This window comes from Lissotriton helveticus, chromosome 1_2, assembly GCF_964261635.1.
Source record: "Lissotriton helveticus chromosome 1_2, aLisHel1.1, whole genome shotgun sequence".
NCBI classification, from domain to species: domain Eukaryota; kingdom Metazoa; phylum Chordata; class Amphibia; order Caudata; family Salamandridae; genus Lissotriton; species Lissotriton helveticus.
In genome coordinates this window covers 61,066,233-61,083,222 of record NC_136058.1, presented here as the reverse complement: position 1 = coordinate 61,083,222, position 16,990 = coordinate 61,066,233, and the positions used below count along the sequence as shown (strand labels likewise).

Here is a 16,990-nt window from a genome sequence, read left to right as displayed (position 1 = left end):
TTGGCTGTGAGGGGCTGCCAGTCCCCATTCGTGCGTGACGTGAGGCGCCAAGGGGTCGGTGAGCAGAGGTGGCGAGGACCCGGACCGGCGGTGACTTAGGTAAGTTTTTTTTTAAAATATTTAAATCTCCCCCACCCACCCCCCCTCCCCAGGAACAAGGCTGCACAAGTTCATGAAAGTGAAGACACCTTTCAGTATCCTTTTTATGTACGAATAGAGGGGGTGGGATGGGGTACCGTGTTCATTACCTTGAAACCCTCGTCCCCACAAAAGTCCCCACGCGTCCTCTGGGACAAGAAAGCGTTGAGTTGGTGCAATAAAAAAAGACAATGGTGCAATAAAAAAAGACGTAAGAAACAAACACTAAGCAAGCAATTTGCTACAAACTGTTTAAATTGGCCTTGCGGTGAATGATGTCAAAATTTTTCTCGGGTTGTTCGAGCTCGCTCGCTTGCTCGCCGTACTGCAGTACGACAATTTTACGCCTCACCACTTTTAAAAGTCACCAGCCACCACTGGTGCCCCTCCTATAGTTGGCAGAAAAAAATGACCATGTTTGCTTCACGCCAACGATGTAGTGATTTTCGACCGGACACTGATAGGGTTACACAGAGGTTTTCTGGCAGTCATTTTTTGAAAATTAATACAGTGGAAAGTAAAAGTTTATGGGTAGAAATAAGTGGAAAAGAACAAGTTTTAAGTGGTTCGTGGGGAGGGAACCACTGGAAGCAGTGAAAGAGTATACCTATTAGGAGCAGATCTTAGCTCTTCATTAGATGATAAAGCACACATTGCCAATATTACGTATAGAGCGATGAATTATGTGAATGGGTTATGAAGCATTATAAAGCACATGGTTGTTGACATTTTACATATCTCTTAATGCTTAACAGAATGAAAATCCCCCCTATTCAAGGTTGAGACAACTGGTATTAAGAACTGGGCTTTTGTGGATTTAGTGGAAGGGAAAATCCTCAAAAAGTTGTGTTCTCTAAATATATCTGCACCAGAATGCGCTATTAGGTTAGAACTTGGACTATCCAGTGCTCATATATTGGGCATGGCAGAATTATTACGTTGAGGGACTATGCCTGGTGCTGTTTGAACAGAATTTCTTGAGGAAATTGTTAGCTAGTGAGATTATGAAAGAAAATGGCTTTTCTCTTACACTTAGCAAAAGTTTATTATTTGCCTTGTTTAAACTGGAGAAGGAAATATTTATAAATATGATGAGAGCAGGTTAAAAATGGTTTCTCAAGAACTCTCACCTTTTACTTTGTAGGCAAATGGAAATAGTTTCTAGTAACTGTAAAGAGTTCTCACCTATTACTTCTACTCAGAGAAAAATGTGTGCAACCATATTTGGAATGGAACTTTGACCACAGGGTACACAGAGTAATCTTTCTTTACGAGATTGAACTGGGTCCCCAAAATAATTATTACGGGTGCAAGGAAAAAGTAAAAAGAAGAAAACGACATATGTAAGTTGTAAAAGAGGGTATTCTAGACTGTCATGTAGTTTAGACAACAAACTTTGGGCGAGGTGCCTGGACTGATTCTGTGCACCCACGTAGAAAATGTTGGCCTACAGACCAGCTAGCTCACAGTGCCACCGTAAGCCCCCCACCCAAACCCTACTAGGGAGCTTATGGTTTCTGGCAACTACAGAACATGCCAACCCTGACCTCCTCAGGGATCGTGATAACAGATCAGAAGCTCTCGCTCAGTCACTCAGTCACTTGTGCTCAGAGAAATATACAGAGAATACACAGTGGGGCGTTTTCAATATATTTAACCAACATTAATCTTACATAGAATACATGTACTGCGATAATCAGTAGACAGAAGCAGATAAAAGTGATTACAAGCACGAAAAGAGTAAATAGTACATACAGTTCCACCATGGTGCTATAGGAATATATGCAAGCATATGATATAAGGCAGTAATCAGGCGTACTGCTACTATGCAAACCCTACTCAGGAGTGTAGATAGAGAGTGGGTAGGTGTGAAACCAAGAATCCCCCCGTGGGATGATCCAACCACATTACCTGGCAGGATAGAATGTAGGAGCTGTGTCTTGGTAACAAAGTAGACACCCCCCCCTCACAGAGCTGTCAGAACGCTGCATTGTGAAGTCTCAGAATGCAGGGACCTCGGTGTCAGCTCAAGTGCCTCCTCTGCTAATCTTTTGGGATGTTTAACCAACAAAGAGGACAAAGAGGATATATTATGTCCCTTACCAGGTTGAGGTTCACTTAACTCCTTTTCGCCTTTTTCTAATATATATGCTATGTAGGGTAGGGGCCATAACCTAAACTAAAACACATTTTACCCCACCCCCCCTCTTTTTGACCAGTTACGATCCACCTCTCTTGTGTGCCTTTCTATTTAATTGTTTATGTGTATTTGATGTACACACATGAGTGGTACATTTAGCGGCCTCAAGTTGATACTGATGCTTGCTTATTACTTTGTCTTGTTCTTTTATTTTCAATTTCCTAGGCTTCAGTCAGGAGTGGCTTCCACCTAGTAGCTGTAACCATGATAAGAATATACAGGTTCTACTCCGCCCTGATTGAGACAAGAGGGTAATTTTCACACCCACTAAATCACGTGCACTTTATATATATTTTTTACTTGATGGTCCTGACGAAGCGCTAACGATCTATGGGCAATGGAAGCACGAAACAGGTTGCCCTTGACTATTGACACCTAGGCAAAATAAGCCTTTTGGGTCAATAATTTTTAGCAGTATTGACTGCTAAGGGTATACTTTTAAAACTTACCGCTGCATGTTTACCCTTACACTCATTTTAATTTATTACACTGGCACGTATTTTTATTACCCTCCTCTTGACCCACCCCCCACACACCCGCATGCACCATCCGGCATTCCTCTATAAGATCTCCGATAAATTGACCCTTCGGGGGACCCGTAGGGAATTGCAGCGCCTGCCCTACGAGGAGCAAACTCCCGATGATGAAGCATGACACTCTTTGGGGTGTGTGAGGGCAACAGAGGAAATAAAGTGTTTTTCCCTCTCATGAATTTGGGTTCTCTATACCTTGGAATCTTTTTTTTCTTATTTCTATCCTTTCCTTCCAATTTTTTAAGTATGGGTGACTTTTTGCACCATCATGCATGGGTGACTTTTTGCACCCTGGCATAGGAACTTTGTCCTCTTTGTTGGTTAAATATTCATATTAGGAGCACAGACACTGGACCTTTATAAGCTCCTTGGTCCCCCCCCCTCTCTTTTTTTTGATAGATATATTTAGCACGGCTGTTTAGCCGAGGGACCGTTAATTTTACTCTGTCCTTTCTTTCTTTTTTTCATGAGGCACACAAGACAGGATTACTTCATTAGTGGGACTTGGTTCCACAGTATACCTGGACTTCATTGCCATGGTGATGCAGTGGTTAATTGCCCCACTTTCGTAACTGTAGATGTGCGTAAGGCACGCGATAGATAACCCCTAAAGATAGCTATATAACATTTTGTATTTTAAGAAATTGCTTGAGGCCATTTGAGTGTTTACGATTAGGTAGCAGTATCACAAGGCTATATTACTTATATGACGAGGTGCGGTCCAGGTATGACATTAGGATAACCCCTTGATGGTAAATTATGTTGCGATGGAGGGTATTGAACGTAAATCATTTTATGCTACGAATTGCCTGTACCTTTCTGGGCATTTCGGGCGACAATCCCGTTCCCTGATTAAGTAGTGAGCCGTTGCGCATGAGCGGGGAAGTAGTGTGCCCGAGTTAAGCTCATGCGCGTTCACCTTCGGCGCTCACACATGCGCATACAAATGCTTCTCTCTAGGATCCCCCGGAAACGGATACCGCCTCACAACTAACCCGGTCTGTGTATTTAAACCGGCGGTTTTGCCGATGTTAGTTTCCTTTCGGCAGAAGCGTGGACTTGGGTAGGTTGTAAGGAGGCAGCACCCGCATTCTTTTGTAAGTACTCCATTAATATAATATTCTGCACTGTGAGCACTGGGCCCAGCATTTCTGACGATTGTCTAATGTGCCTCTATGCTACTGTCTCTGTGTTTATTGTTTCCACAGCCCGGTTTCTTGCGGGCGTACATAATTCTGATCATGTAGGATTACTACACGCAGTGCTTGGTGAGCATATTCTTTGAGCACTTATAATTTTACAGTTTGGACGCTTGTTTTAAGTTAACAAACCAGGACGGATTGCTTTGTTTTATGGGGCATATGTTATGTCCCTTACCAGGTTGAGGTTCACTTAACTCCTTTTCGCCTTTTTCTAATATATATGCTAAGTAGGGTAGGGGCCATAACCTAAACTAAAACACCTTTTACCCCACCCCCCTCTTTTTGGCCAGTTACGATCCACCTGTCTTGTGTGCCTTTCTATTTAATTGTTTATGTGTATTTGATGTACACACATGAGTGGTACATTTAGCGGCCTCAAGTTGGTACTGATGCATGCTTATTACTTTGTCTTGTTCTTTTATTTTCAATTTCCTAGGTTTCAGTCAGGAGTGGCTTCCACCTAGTAGCTGTAACCATGATAAGAATATACAGGTTCTACTCCGCCCTGATTGAGACAAGAGGGTAATTTTCACACCCACTAAATCACGTGCACTTTATATTTATTTTTTACTTGATGGTCCTGACGAAGCGCTAACGATCTATGGGCAACGGAAGCGCGAAACATGTTGACCTTGACTATTGACACCTAGGCAAAATAGGCCTTTTGGGTCAATAATTTTTAGCAGTATTGACTGCTAAGGGTATACTTTTAAAACTTACCGCTGCATGTTTACCCTTACACTCATTTTAATTTATTACACTGGCACGTATTTTATTACCCTCCTCTTGACCCACCCCCCGCACACCCGCATGCACCATCCGGCATTCCTCTAAAAGATCTCCGATAAAGTGACCCTTCGGGGGACCTGTAAGGCATTGCAGCGCCGGCCCTACGAGGAGCAAACGCCCGATGATGAAGCATGACACTCTTTGGGGTGTGTGAGGGCAACAGAGGAAATAAAGTGTTTTTCCCTCTCATAAATTTGGGTTCTCTATACCTTGGAACCCTTTTTTCTTTTTTCTATCCTTTCCTTCCAATTTTTTAAGTATGGGTGACTTTTTGCACCATAATGCATGGGTGACTTTTTGCATCCTGGCATAGGAACTTTGTCAGCTTTGTTGGTTAAATATTCATATTAGGAGCACGGACACTGGACCTTTATAAGCTCCTTGGTCCCCCCCCCCTCTCTCTCTTTTTTTGATAGAGATAATCTTTTGGGATGCTCTATATTAATAATAGAAAGCAGCCTTGCGATGTGCGTATAAATTATTGATGTTATGGATATGTAGACAGGCCTGTCGCCTCGTGGATGAAGATAGAACGATATTTGTACATAGTGCGTAGAAGGACCCTGTACATGATGTTCGAGGCATCGTGATAATGTTGTGCGAATCTATATGTGTAAACAAAGTAGTTTCAGAGAAACGAATCCAACATTGTTGTGCACGCAAATATGAGCAAAAGGTCACTGCAGAAATGTTATTGTGAAAAATAGCAAAATGTAATAAATGAGGCACTTCACTATATGGGCCTAACTGGGGCACATAAGACACACATTTTTATTTGTGGTCTTGCAGCATTATGTGCACAGAAATGTTACTTTTACTTTCCGATTTTGATAATGTTTTATCTGATAATGTACGCCCTTTTCATATTTCCACAAAAAAAAAAAATGATCTGTTTTAGACTTGAATTTTTGTCATTAATTTTTTTAGAAGTTTTTTTTGGATGTATATTAAGAATTATAATTCAAGTCCAGTTTTTTGCAAATCTCTTTTGGTGTTGCTTAGCATCACTAATGTAGGGATTGATAGTTTAGATCTCTTTCCTAATTAATTTTTCAAGAAGTTTAGATGAATCTGCCTGTTATTTCCACTTAAAATGAAATTATATGCTACAGATCTTTTTTTAACTTTTTTTGAAGTTTTTAAATGTATAGTGAATTGGATATTTACATATATTATGGTGTACATATTTTATAAGCTAGCCTTTACTGACAACCACACAGAGATATCATTTGGACCACCTCTTTCATAAACTTGATGCGGTCAGTTTGTTCACGAATATGTTTTGCCCACTACACGCAAAATTAAATCAAAATAAAATGATGTCTTAGAACTTTCTTATTTAGTTTTTTTATATGTATTGTGATTTATATGTTATAAATGTGTGACGCAAATCTGTAAAGTATCTTGTTGTCATGTACTCCGCCTTTTGTGGGTCACACAAAAACCTTCCTTTCAATAGAAAACTCTTGCAGAATGAAATGTGGAGCCTTACCACAGGCGCCTACCCCAAACCATCACATGTATACCTTTGTACTGTAAAACATTTAGGGCCTTATTACGATGTGAGGCAGACTTCAGTCCATCTGACACCGTAGCGTACTAAAACGGTCCAAACTTAGGTCAGCAGTTCCAACCTAAGTATTACGATGCGACCTCCCATAGGGGAGTCGCAAACATCCATTGTTCAATGGAAGCTTGTGCAGTGGGCATAAAAGGCCTGAAGGAGAAGCTTTCAATGAACAATGGATGTCTTTGAACATCCCTGCAATGTGTGGCAGGCACCTCACAGTGCACAGGCCCAATAAAAGAGGACCAGGGGGGATGGGGCCCAGCTAGGAGCCCCCAATGTCGCTTTCCGACAACCTTTCCATGATGGAAAGGCCGACATGGAATGGCTGTCGGAAACCGACATTATAATCCCGACAGAGGAATTATACTGTTTTCGCTTCAAGCTGCTGAGCAGTGTTGAAGCAGAAAGTATGCGACCACAGCACACAAAAGAAATTGGACTATTCAGCGCAAACAGATTTAAAACACTCATGAAAAGTGAACGCACATAACGAATGTAAAACAATGTGTGATCATTTATGTTAAAGGCTAATGTTTACACACAATTTGTGTGAGAATATTCAAACACATAGAAGGAGCTAAATACACCACAAAAGGAGGTATCAGAACAAATGAATGCTTCAACCCATCAAACAGAATTGTGCAGATAGGACTGGCTCTGTATTTATATAGAGGATGGATAACATCCCTACTAAAGTATGAAGCATTTCTTTCTAACTGAATGTTTGCAAACTCTATCTAGGTTCTTAATACTCGTTCCTTCTTGTTGAAGATGTACAAACTAGAGGCAATCAGCATGAGGCAGTGAATTTAACTAAGAAACACTGTTTAACGCTCAGTGTGCTGCTATGGTAATGCTGAATAAAATTGGTTTTGGACCTGGGTACATTCTCTATAAACTCATTTTGCAGCACATAAAAAGAAAGGGTATGGTATGACACCAGAATATAGCTTCCAAATTATCATCGGACAAACATATAATGTCCCAAATATCAATTACAAAAATATCAGCACAATGGAGCTAAAAGAAAATCCACACCCAATACTGCAATAGGCTAGTAAAATACATTGAGGCTACAACGCCCCTTAGAATACACACCTCCAGAAATGGCGGTCGAGCTTTTTCCTTTCTTGCTCTCGCCTCATGGAATAAAATGCCTCTTCATCTTCGCATTATCCCTGAACACAGCCGCTTTCGCAAGAAGCTGAAGACTTGGCTTTTTGTAAATTAAACCATCTCCACCCACTTGTCAGAGCCGTCTGCAAGCGCCATGAGACTTCTCGGATGTGATTTGTGCGCGATACAAATGTCCTTGACTTGAATAGTCATGTCAGGCAATATTTCAAATAAGGAAATCCTGATTTTAATAATTTTAACAACTGCATTTCCCTTAGTTTACAAGTAAAGATGTTTGCATTATATGAAAATACATTTATGGGCCAGGTGTTCAAACATTAGGAATACCAATTTCTTACTTGAGATTCTCTCTGAATCACAATTAGGAAATCTGTATTCTTAATGGATGAAACTCATTGAGTTTCATTTAGGGATTCCTTGTAGGTTGCAAATCGACCTACCTCATGAATAATAATGAGCTAAGTCGCAGTTTGCGACCCATTAGGAATCACAGTCATCACAGGGATGGTGTCCTGCTGAGGTCAGCAGAACACCATGTCTGTGTTTGCTTTTTAATAAAGCATTTTTTTTTCTTTTCAATGCAGCTCGTTTCTTTTAAAGGAAAACGGAATGCTTAAAAAAACTTTCAAAATGAAATCTTGAAGTTTCATTTTTTAAGAGAAGGAAGTGGTCTGTGATAACGTAGACTGCTCTTAAAAAATATTGTTTACATTCTCAAAGGGGAAGTGGGCCCTTGGGGTCCCCTTATCCTTTGCGAATGGGTTACCAACAGTTTTAGGCGGGTGGTAAAGTATTACTGTTTTGCAACCAGAAATCGGTCTGAAATCAGTAGTACATTCCATGCCGATTAGGTATTTGGAAGGCACGCTCTCAACACGCCCCTTCCAAATACAGACTTCTCAAAAAGAAATGATGTTCACTTTCATTCTGTTATTTGAGCCTCTTTCCATAAGAAAATTCCTTAAGCTTCAATTGAACATTCAGCAGCGTCAACAATATGTTACCAGAATACCCTTGCATGAACTAGGAGTGTAAAATATTTACAAACAAGAGACAGGAGCAGACAAAAAAGAAAATTTAAACCAAACAGTACTTACAAGTTCCTCCAAGCTGTGAAGCTCACCAATCGTTTCAGGAATTTGCTCCAATTGATTATGCTGAAGAAGCAGACTTTTCAAATGTTTAAGTTTGCCTATCTCTTCTGGTAATTCTTTGAGAATATTATTGCTATAGGAACCACAAATTAAAAGTCAAATTAGTTAAAAATGACAAGTAAAGTTATAATGAAACAATATAAAGTTACTGTCAGGTGCAGCCCAATATAAATTCTTAAACAAAGAAAAAGATATGCCCGACCACCATTTCCAGCGATTCTCGCAGGACACTTAAAGATCTGTGCAGCTAATGCAAGAGAAGATTGTATGTACGTATGATGTATTAATTCTAAGCAGATCCAGGTGGGGATTATTTCATTTCTACAAAGTGCTATCTTTGCCCAGCAACTTTATAACAGCTAACATTTCCAGGACTAAATTAGCTTGTCGTCGGAGTTAACTCCTGGCACGTTCAAACCACCAAATCAATAGTTGGAGTAGGTCTTCTGAAGTTATGTTACAGCCTTAGCCGGATAGACCTTGAATCAGTTGGAGGCCACATACCAGAACTATAATTTTACCAACCTAAGTTGTGAATCATACTACAGAGTTTCTGTAGATCTCTCTGAAGCCTAGTGCCTCACAGCTCCAAGCACTGACCATGGAACTACAGAACAAGACTTAGAATTATTTATTCTAAGATATATAAAAGCAGAAATCCGGAACTGGTTTGTTGAGAAAAACTCTAGAGTGATTCCTAAATGATCGATGAAGTGGGAATACAGATTTGAAGCATACATGGATTATATACTACACCCCGCAGAGAGAAGCTTGTATATAAAGTTTAGAATGGGGTCTTGCCATTAGCCGCTTTTATGAACATGTGATCGAAGTCTGATCCTGAATGTAAGATATGCCCATTGTTGAAATTAGAATGAAACTGAGGAACAGTTTCTCTTCTTTTGCATTGCATACAACAAACTAGGCAGAAATGGATTAAGCTGCACAGCTTTTAAATAGGATAAGACAATGCCATCATGCCCCCACACCACTGTGTTGTGCTGTGTTTAGAACTTCTAAATATCTTTCATTAGTATGACACATAAGAACTAGACAATTCAAATTAGGTTAGTAAACTGGCTAATTATGTTAATGCATTTAATGGATTCATTTTAATGTATTTTTTAAATTGAATGTTAGCTTGTAATTTTGATTGATTTTTGTATTCTGTGATAGTAATGTGTTTACATGGATGAATTTTTGTATTCGAACTGGCAATAACGAAAGAAACATTAATCATGAAAATCTGATTAAATATTGTAAGAAACTGGATTATTTGGGGTGGGTACTTACCCACCTAAAAGAATATTAACAACTCTTGTCAGGGTGAACCTCAAAGTCACAAATTTACCCTGAGCTCAACCCCCTAGTAGCTACAACACAGAGTACACAAGCTTAATTTTGGGCACTGTGTAAAGTATTTAGGCAGGATCAAAATTGCAATAACTGCAAAACACCAAACAATAAAAATCCCACGCCAAATTAGAAAACTAGAGTAGAGTAAAATGTAATAAATAAAATGACACCAAAATAACAAAAATCCAATATGGGGAACCGAAGATAGGAATTTTTCAACTTTTAGGTGAAAATAGTGCCAAAAAGAGCAAAGCACTAATGGTAGTCGTTGGTCGCAGTAGACCGGTGCCTAGGTGTGATTTACCTAGGCACGAATTCAGGGCAACGTCGATGGAGTCCTGGAGGTAGGTTTTACCTTGGGACTTAGTCTTCCATCTGGAAGTCAAAATCCTTCAGCAGGGCAACACGGTAGGCTGCATCTGAGGAAGTCTTCACAAAGTCAGATAGGTATCGGGTGAGGTACTGCTTTAGATTGTTGTTTATTTGTTGGGTTTCCAGAGAGGGTGGAGACCTCTGGCGTAGAGTGGCTCCTGGAAGACTGCTGCAGTCCCTGCCAATTAATTTGGATTGTGGTGGAACAGGCACATAAGTCCCTGGCCCGGTGACCCCTACTGAGGGCTCTATTCCACCCCTTGCATCCTTAACCACCATGACAGGGATGCCATACGCCGGGCGGCTAGGGCACACTGGGAACTCAGCTTCCAGAACATGAAGATCATTGTTTACCCAGATTACTCCCAGGCTTGTGTTGGCAAAGGAGAGAGGAGAGCTTTGATGTGCGGGGAGGCTTGGAGGGTCCGGCCTTCTGTCGGAGGGGAGGAGAACTTCTTCCTCTTCACCCCCGCTTCCCCCAACAAGCTGCCCAGGAAAAACCCAGAATCGACCAGGCAGATTAGGGAGCTGAGGAAGCTGTTCAGGACATCATGCAGATGGGCATGCCAGACCTCTTCAGATCCCAGGAGGAGGGCCCTGGCAGCCAATCGTAATGCCCTTCCCGAACAATTGGACTACTTCTGGTATTGTGTGTTTCGGAGTGTGAGGGTGCATGTAATCTTGGCTGCAGTGGTTTTGTTTGAGCGACGGTTGTGCCTGATGCCAAGGCAGCGCTAAATAGGAGTGCTATGTGAATACGTTAACGCTGTTGTCAGACGCTGCAATAGTCAGGATAAGGGGCGCTCTTGGGGGTGTAGATGTTCTTGGGCAGCAGCCTTGTTTGAGATTGCTACGAGAGGGGTTGGGGGCGACAGATTCTTCTGGGGCGGAGGAAAGATGGTGGGAGGGTATGTTATGTTTGTTTTGAGTTGTTTGATCATGCAGCCCTCACACATTCTTAGTCTTTCTCCAGTAGGCATTATCCACATTGAAGCAGCTATTGTCCCAGCCGTGCTTGCACCTGCAATGGGTCTACCAGACCAAAAGTATTTGGATCTGCTCAGAATAGCACCCTGCTAAGATATTCTCATTGAACGTGAATGGTCTGTTGGATCGTATTAAAAGATCTGCAGTCCTTCGATATGCTAAACAATTCCAGCCGGCAGTTCTATGTTCCAAGAAACTCACTTACTAGGCATGCACTGCTTCTTTCTAAGCCGATTTGGGTATCCCACCGCTGCCACCAATATTAGAAATAGGGGTCTCTAGTTGGTGGAGGTAGTTCTCTTTGTCCAAATAAGGACCCTTGCTTCTAGTCAGGTTAAGGGGGATATACACTTTAGATAACGCCTAGTCACCCTCTGTGTAGCTTGGCACGAGCACACAGACTTATCCCATGGGCAATGTGTAAAGTATTTGTACTCAAAACACACAGTAATACAGTGATAATACCACAGATGGACACCACACCAGTTTAGGAAAAAATCAAGTATCTTTATCTAAAGAGGCCAAAACGAAAAATCCAACATACGTGTAATAAGAATATGACTTTAAAAGGGTTTCCAAGAACTTGGTCCATAGAAAACCATGGATGCGTCATTTCTCACAAAGTACCTGTAGATGTGTCAAAATTCACAGGGCCAATCAGCCGCAGAGATGGGAAATGTTGACAACAAAGATATGCGTCAGTTCCTGAGACCTTGGGGAGGCGATGCAACAGTTCTGCTGCATGAAGGAGAAGTGATGCGTCGATCCGGTCAGTAGGGAAAGTGATGTGTCGAATCCAAGACAATTCTGGTTCGCGGTTGCTGCATTGGGAAAACTTGTCACACATTTGCAATGCGTGGAAATCCGAAATGTATCGGCGATCAATGTAGTAGGGGCGCTGCGCCGGTTTCTTCAGCCCCAATCCCTCAATACATCGGTTCTTGCAGCTGCGACAGGCACTGCATCGGTTCTGCAGCAGCGCAGCGATGCGTGGAGATTCTTCTCGCACAGCGGTACTGTGTCAGAAAAACAGCCGCAAGAAGAGCGATGCATCGATTTCTTCAGTTCTTCTTTTCCTCCAGCTCCCAACAGCAGGAACAACCTCCAGAGGCCCAGAACTGGAACAGGCACCTCCTGGCAGGTCACAACTCTTAGCAAGAGCGTTCAGGGGAGCTGAGGTAGAAGTCTTTGTGTCCCAGAGACTTCAAAAACAGGAGGCCAGCACACACAGGCCCTCAGAGATCTTCTTCAAGCAGGTTAACAGCAAAGTTCCAGTCTTTGTCCCTTCCTTGACAGAAACAGCAACTGCAGATCAACCCCACACAGCTCACAGCAAAGGGACAGTACTCCTCCTCACAGCTCTTCAGCTCTTCTCCTTGGCAAAGGTTCCTCTTGAGTCCAGAAGTAATCTAAAGTCCTGGGTTTTCAGATGTAATACTTATACCCCAAAATGTCATTGTTCTCTTTGTGCAAGGTTCTCTGAGCCAAGACCAAGCTAGTTCTGTCCTCACTGGTGCAGTATGACCACAGGGGGTGGAGACCGCATTGTGTAAGGGAGACAGGCCCAATTCAGGTGCAAGGAAAACTCCTCCCACTACTCTAAATTCAGCCAAGGTCTTTTCAGCCCAGTTCCGAGTCATCCAGGAAGGGCAAAGCACACCTCAACCCCTCCCCCCAGTGGCTGTCTACAGTGAATGCACATCTCCAGCCCCTGTCACTCCAAAACCAGACAGTCAATACACAAACAGGCAGAGGCACACAGAATGGTTAAACAAGAAAATGACTACTTTCTAACCTGTCGACCCTCTCAAGCCGCCTCACCAGCGGCTGATCGGCGCTCTAAGAACTCACAGAGCGGTGCAGCACCTGGACCTGCAGTGGTGGAGGTGGAGGTGGAGGAGGAGGAGCGGCGACGTAGGCACAGTGGAAAGGTGAGCTGCTGTACCCCTTTCCTCGCCCCCCTAACGCTCAACCAGAGCAATCAGAGTCAGCAGTCGTATCAAACTCCTGGACAGTACTGTCAGAACACGTGCCCGAGGATTCCTCGCAGTCTCTGCCGCATCACTGCCGCATCACTGCCCCTTGTGTGTTTGTTCGTTTGTGTGCTCGCTCGTATGCTCAACTAGGCCATATGTAACGGGTGAACTGTCACAGCAGCCACAAAATCCAACATAGCCACCAGATGTTAAACAAACAGGCGGTCCTGTCAGTCAACCGCAGTAGCGAACAATCGAGTCGCTGACGCAGCAGGTTGCAGACGCAGCTGCGTCACCTTTCGTGCAGCCTAGTGAGGAGCAGCGACCGGCTCTGAGCGATTCTGGAACCCGTTCTCTTGTCCCTCGCCCCTGCGAGTACAACCTCTGAACAAGCCCATCGGAGCAACAGTCAGCAACAGTCAGCAAAGCTAAGCGCGCTTCTAAACCCGCTGGCTTAAACTACTGCTTAATCTCAGCATGAGGTCAGGGAAAAAAAGGGTTCACATTGAGAACAAGCCAAAGACCAAGGCAAAAGACAAAGCAAAGCAGAATGTTGTAGCAACTGCTAACACAAAGGGCAACGCAACTGGAGTCAGTGGTAGCTGGGATCTTTCCCTGGGAGAAAGCGATGCGGCTAGCGATCAAGTTCTACAGGACGCGAATCCTCGCCCCAACCTTCGGCAACCAAAAATCACATCAAAATTCTACTTTCTGAAAGATCCACTCTCCACTATCTTCTCGTCCAGTGGGAAAATCCTGGGTCTCCAGGACTCATTACTTCCACTATTTTCCTGTGAAGCGTGAAACGACCATCCCCCGGGCCAGGGAAGTGGTATTACCAACCCCCGGGCCAAGGAAGTAGTATTACGAACAGCTCTTCCACAGCTGGCGGTCAACCGGCATCGCGCTCATCTGCGGAGGGGAAACCATGTCCCACAGGCAAAGACGATCTCACAGATACGGCCAACTGCAGCCCACCAGGCCCACGGTTGGACGATAGTGGGGTCACGTCTGACCCACAGTTATCTTCATCTCTTATGTGTATCAACTCCCGTCCGTCACCAACTACCTCACCTGCACTAGGAACCAGTCAGAACACAAACTATGTCCCGTACAACCTTACAACTTGTAGCGGTAAGGACTACGCCCAACGGCAAGAAGCCGTAAGCAGCGATAACCCACATAATCCAAACAATTCTCTGATCATCGACAAAAGTCTTCTGGACCAACTGGTCCATCCGGACAGCTCCAAACCTTATTTAATGCCAAAGGAAGGCACTGGAAAAGATCAGATCTCTGAAGACCGCCTAAAAGAGGACAGGGGTAACACAACAAATCCTGGGAGCGATGGCCCCGCTAACCTAACCTACCTGAGCTCTCAGGAGTGGGCCGAACTAGTTGCCTCATATATTCCGTCAACATTGGCAAACCCATCCTCGCCCACAGAGGATCCAATAAAAAAAAACAGCGAACAAAAAGGGGTCACGAATGTGAGGGCGTCCTCACGGATCTAACCACCTTACCGAATTCCTCTCTGTCGTCAACCCCCAACAAAAGGACAACCCAAAAAAGCCCTCTACCAAGGACTCAAGCATCAGATATGGCAAACACGTGGGACATTTTGTTAAACACCTTCCAACGAACCGTAGACACTCTTCATTTTCAATCCGATAAAATGGACTTGCAGCTGACCCTACTTGACACTTTGGCTGTTTTTGTTGGGCGAATAGATGACACACTTGGCCAACTCAATTCGCTAATCAGCAGAGCACAGCAAGAGGCAAAGCTAGTGTGCAGCTGTGGGCCTATTATCGACAAACTGTCAGCCCTTCCCGAAATAGTATCATCTCTTATAGAAGGGTTGCCAAAAGGGCAAAATGCAAGGCCCCAGTACATTAATCCCAGTGAAACAGCCTTCCCCGGACAATCAAACAGAGTGCCTATAGCAGCCAGTTCTGCCGACAAGGGGGCATTGACACCGCCGTCAGGTGACCAGGTGTTACCAGAGGGCCACCCGACAACAACTTTCACTCCTCCCCTAAAGAATAATACTCTGCCCCTGAACGCGAAAGGGCGGCGGCAGAAAAGGAGGAAAGGCCGCAATAAACTGACTACTACAAGCATGCCAGAAGTGTATCCGCTTTTTAAGCCAGGGAGAAAGCAGGAGCAGCAAGCCCCCCGCTCGACGCCAGGACCTGACACCAGCGGAAAACCTACCTCTACGGAGCATAGATCCTCCGTAAACGGACCACACGCAGCAGCTCCCACCGGGGTTCCTTCACAGGAGGAGGGGCCGGCACCGCCTGGCACCGACAAAGTCAACCAATGCACGCCGGAAAACCGCTGCCCGGACAATGAAAAAGATAATAGTCCCATCATACCACCTTCAACATCTGAAATTAGGGGGGGTATAGTCTAAGCACAGCTCGGACTCGGCACAAGAAGGATCCTTCAGCACCTATCGTGAAGGACCCCGTGCTCAAGAACAGAGGATAACAGCACTCCTGTACCCCCAAACTCAGCTATACTCCATCATAGCGAGTGCCCCTATAGCTCCATCTGCTCCCGTTTTTAAGAATTTTTCCTTTGGGGGTACTCGCCCAGGAAACTCACCTCAGCCTGACAATAGTGAATTAGGGACCCAAATCCATCCCCACTTCCCAACTGTTCCGGTGAATGATCCAAGCAAGACCTCTACCATTGTTCTCTTCACCCCAGAGTACGATTCAAAAGGCTCATTTGATATTCTGAACAGAGGCAACCTATTACAATTACTTAGCACAATACCAGCATTAAATAACATATCCTCAGCAGACCTTCTTTCTATAGAATTTATAAAATCTGACAGACCACATGGTAAAGAAGCGGCAAAAGCAACATGGATTTCATCCGAAATTGCTAGCAAAATCCTAGAAGAGCAAATTCTCCTCAAGAAATGGGGGATTAAATCTGCCTTTTATCACAACATCGGATACCCGCTGCCCCTGCTTGAGAGACCTAAGGAGGGAGTACTTACAACAACTTCGAAAACAAGGTAGGTGCTGAAAGGCGCATTGGGTCGATCTCCAACAACCAGCCAGGCGTCAGGGACTAAAAACAGCTCATTGATGGTAAATCCCCACAGCATGGTAGAAGACCGACTTTTCAGAATATGCAATACATCATGTAACCGCCAATGACAAGGACACTTAACGGAGTCAGGCCTGTGCCCGGCTATACCACGTTTGGAGTTATGTTCGTGGAACTTAAACGGCCTTAACAACAAAGCAGCGGACATTGACTTCTTACAATACGTGAAATCGTTTGACATCATTCTCCTCCAGGAGACACGGCTGGAGGAGCCGGTTCACCTAGAGGGCTATACCTGCCATCATTCCCCAGGCACAAGGAGAAGCACGTTCGGTCGGTTGGCAGCTGGCCTAGCAACTTACATTAAAATCTCAACTGTTGGCAATGTACAGGCGCTCACTTCCAATTCTCCATCCCTAAACACGGTTGGGATGGTATTAAACTTTGGGGGAAAATAAGAAAGAGGTCCAGCTGATCAACACCTACATCAACCCAAAAAAGAAAAAA

General features: G+C 43.8%; 1 protein-coding gene across 1 annotated transcript in view; it reads right to left on the bottom strand.

Moving 5' to 3' along the window:
- The window catches only part of LRRC40 (leucine rich repeat containing 40), a 440,314-nt gene that overhangs the window by 321,354 nt on the left and 101,970 nt on the right, over positions 1–16,990 (bottom strand). Inside the window, exon 4 of the mRNA XM_078668782.1 lies at positions 8,667–8,796. Within this exon, the coding sequence (XP_078524908.1) occupies positions 8,667–8,796 (130 nt within the window). The remainder of the gene's footprint in view (positions 1–8,666; positions 8,797–16,990) is intronic.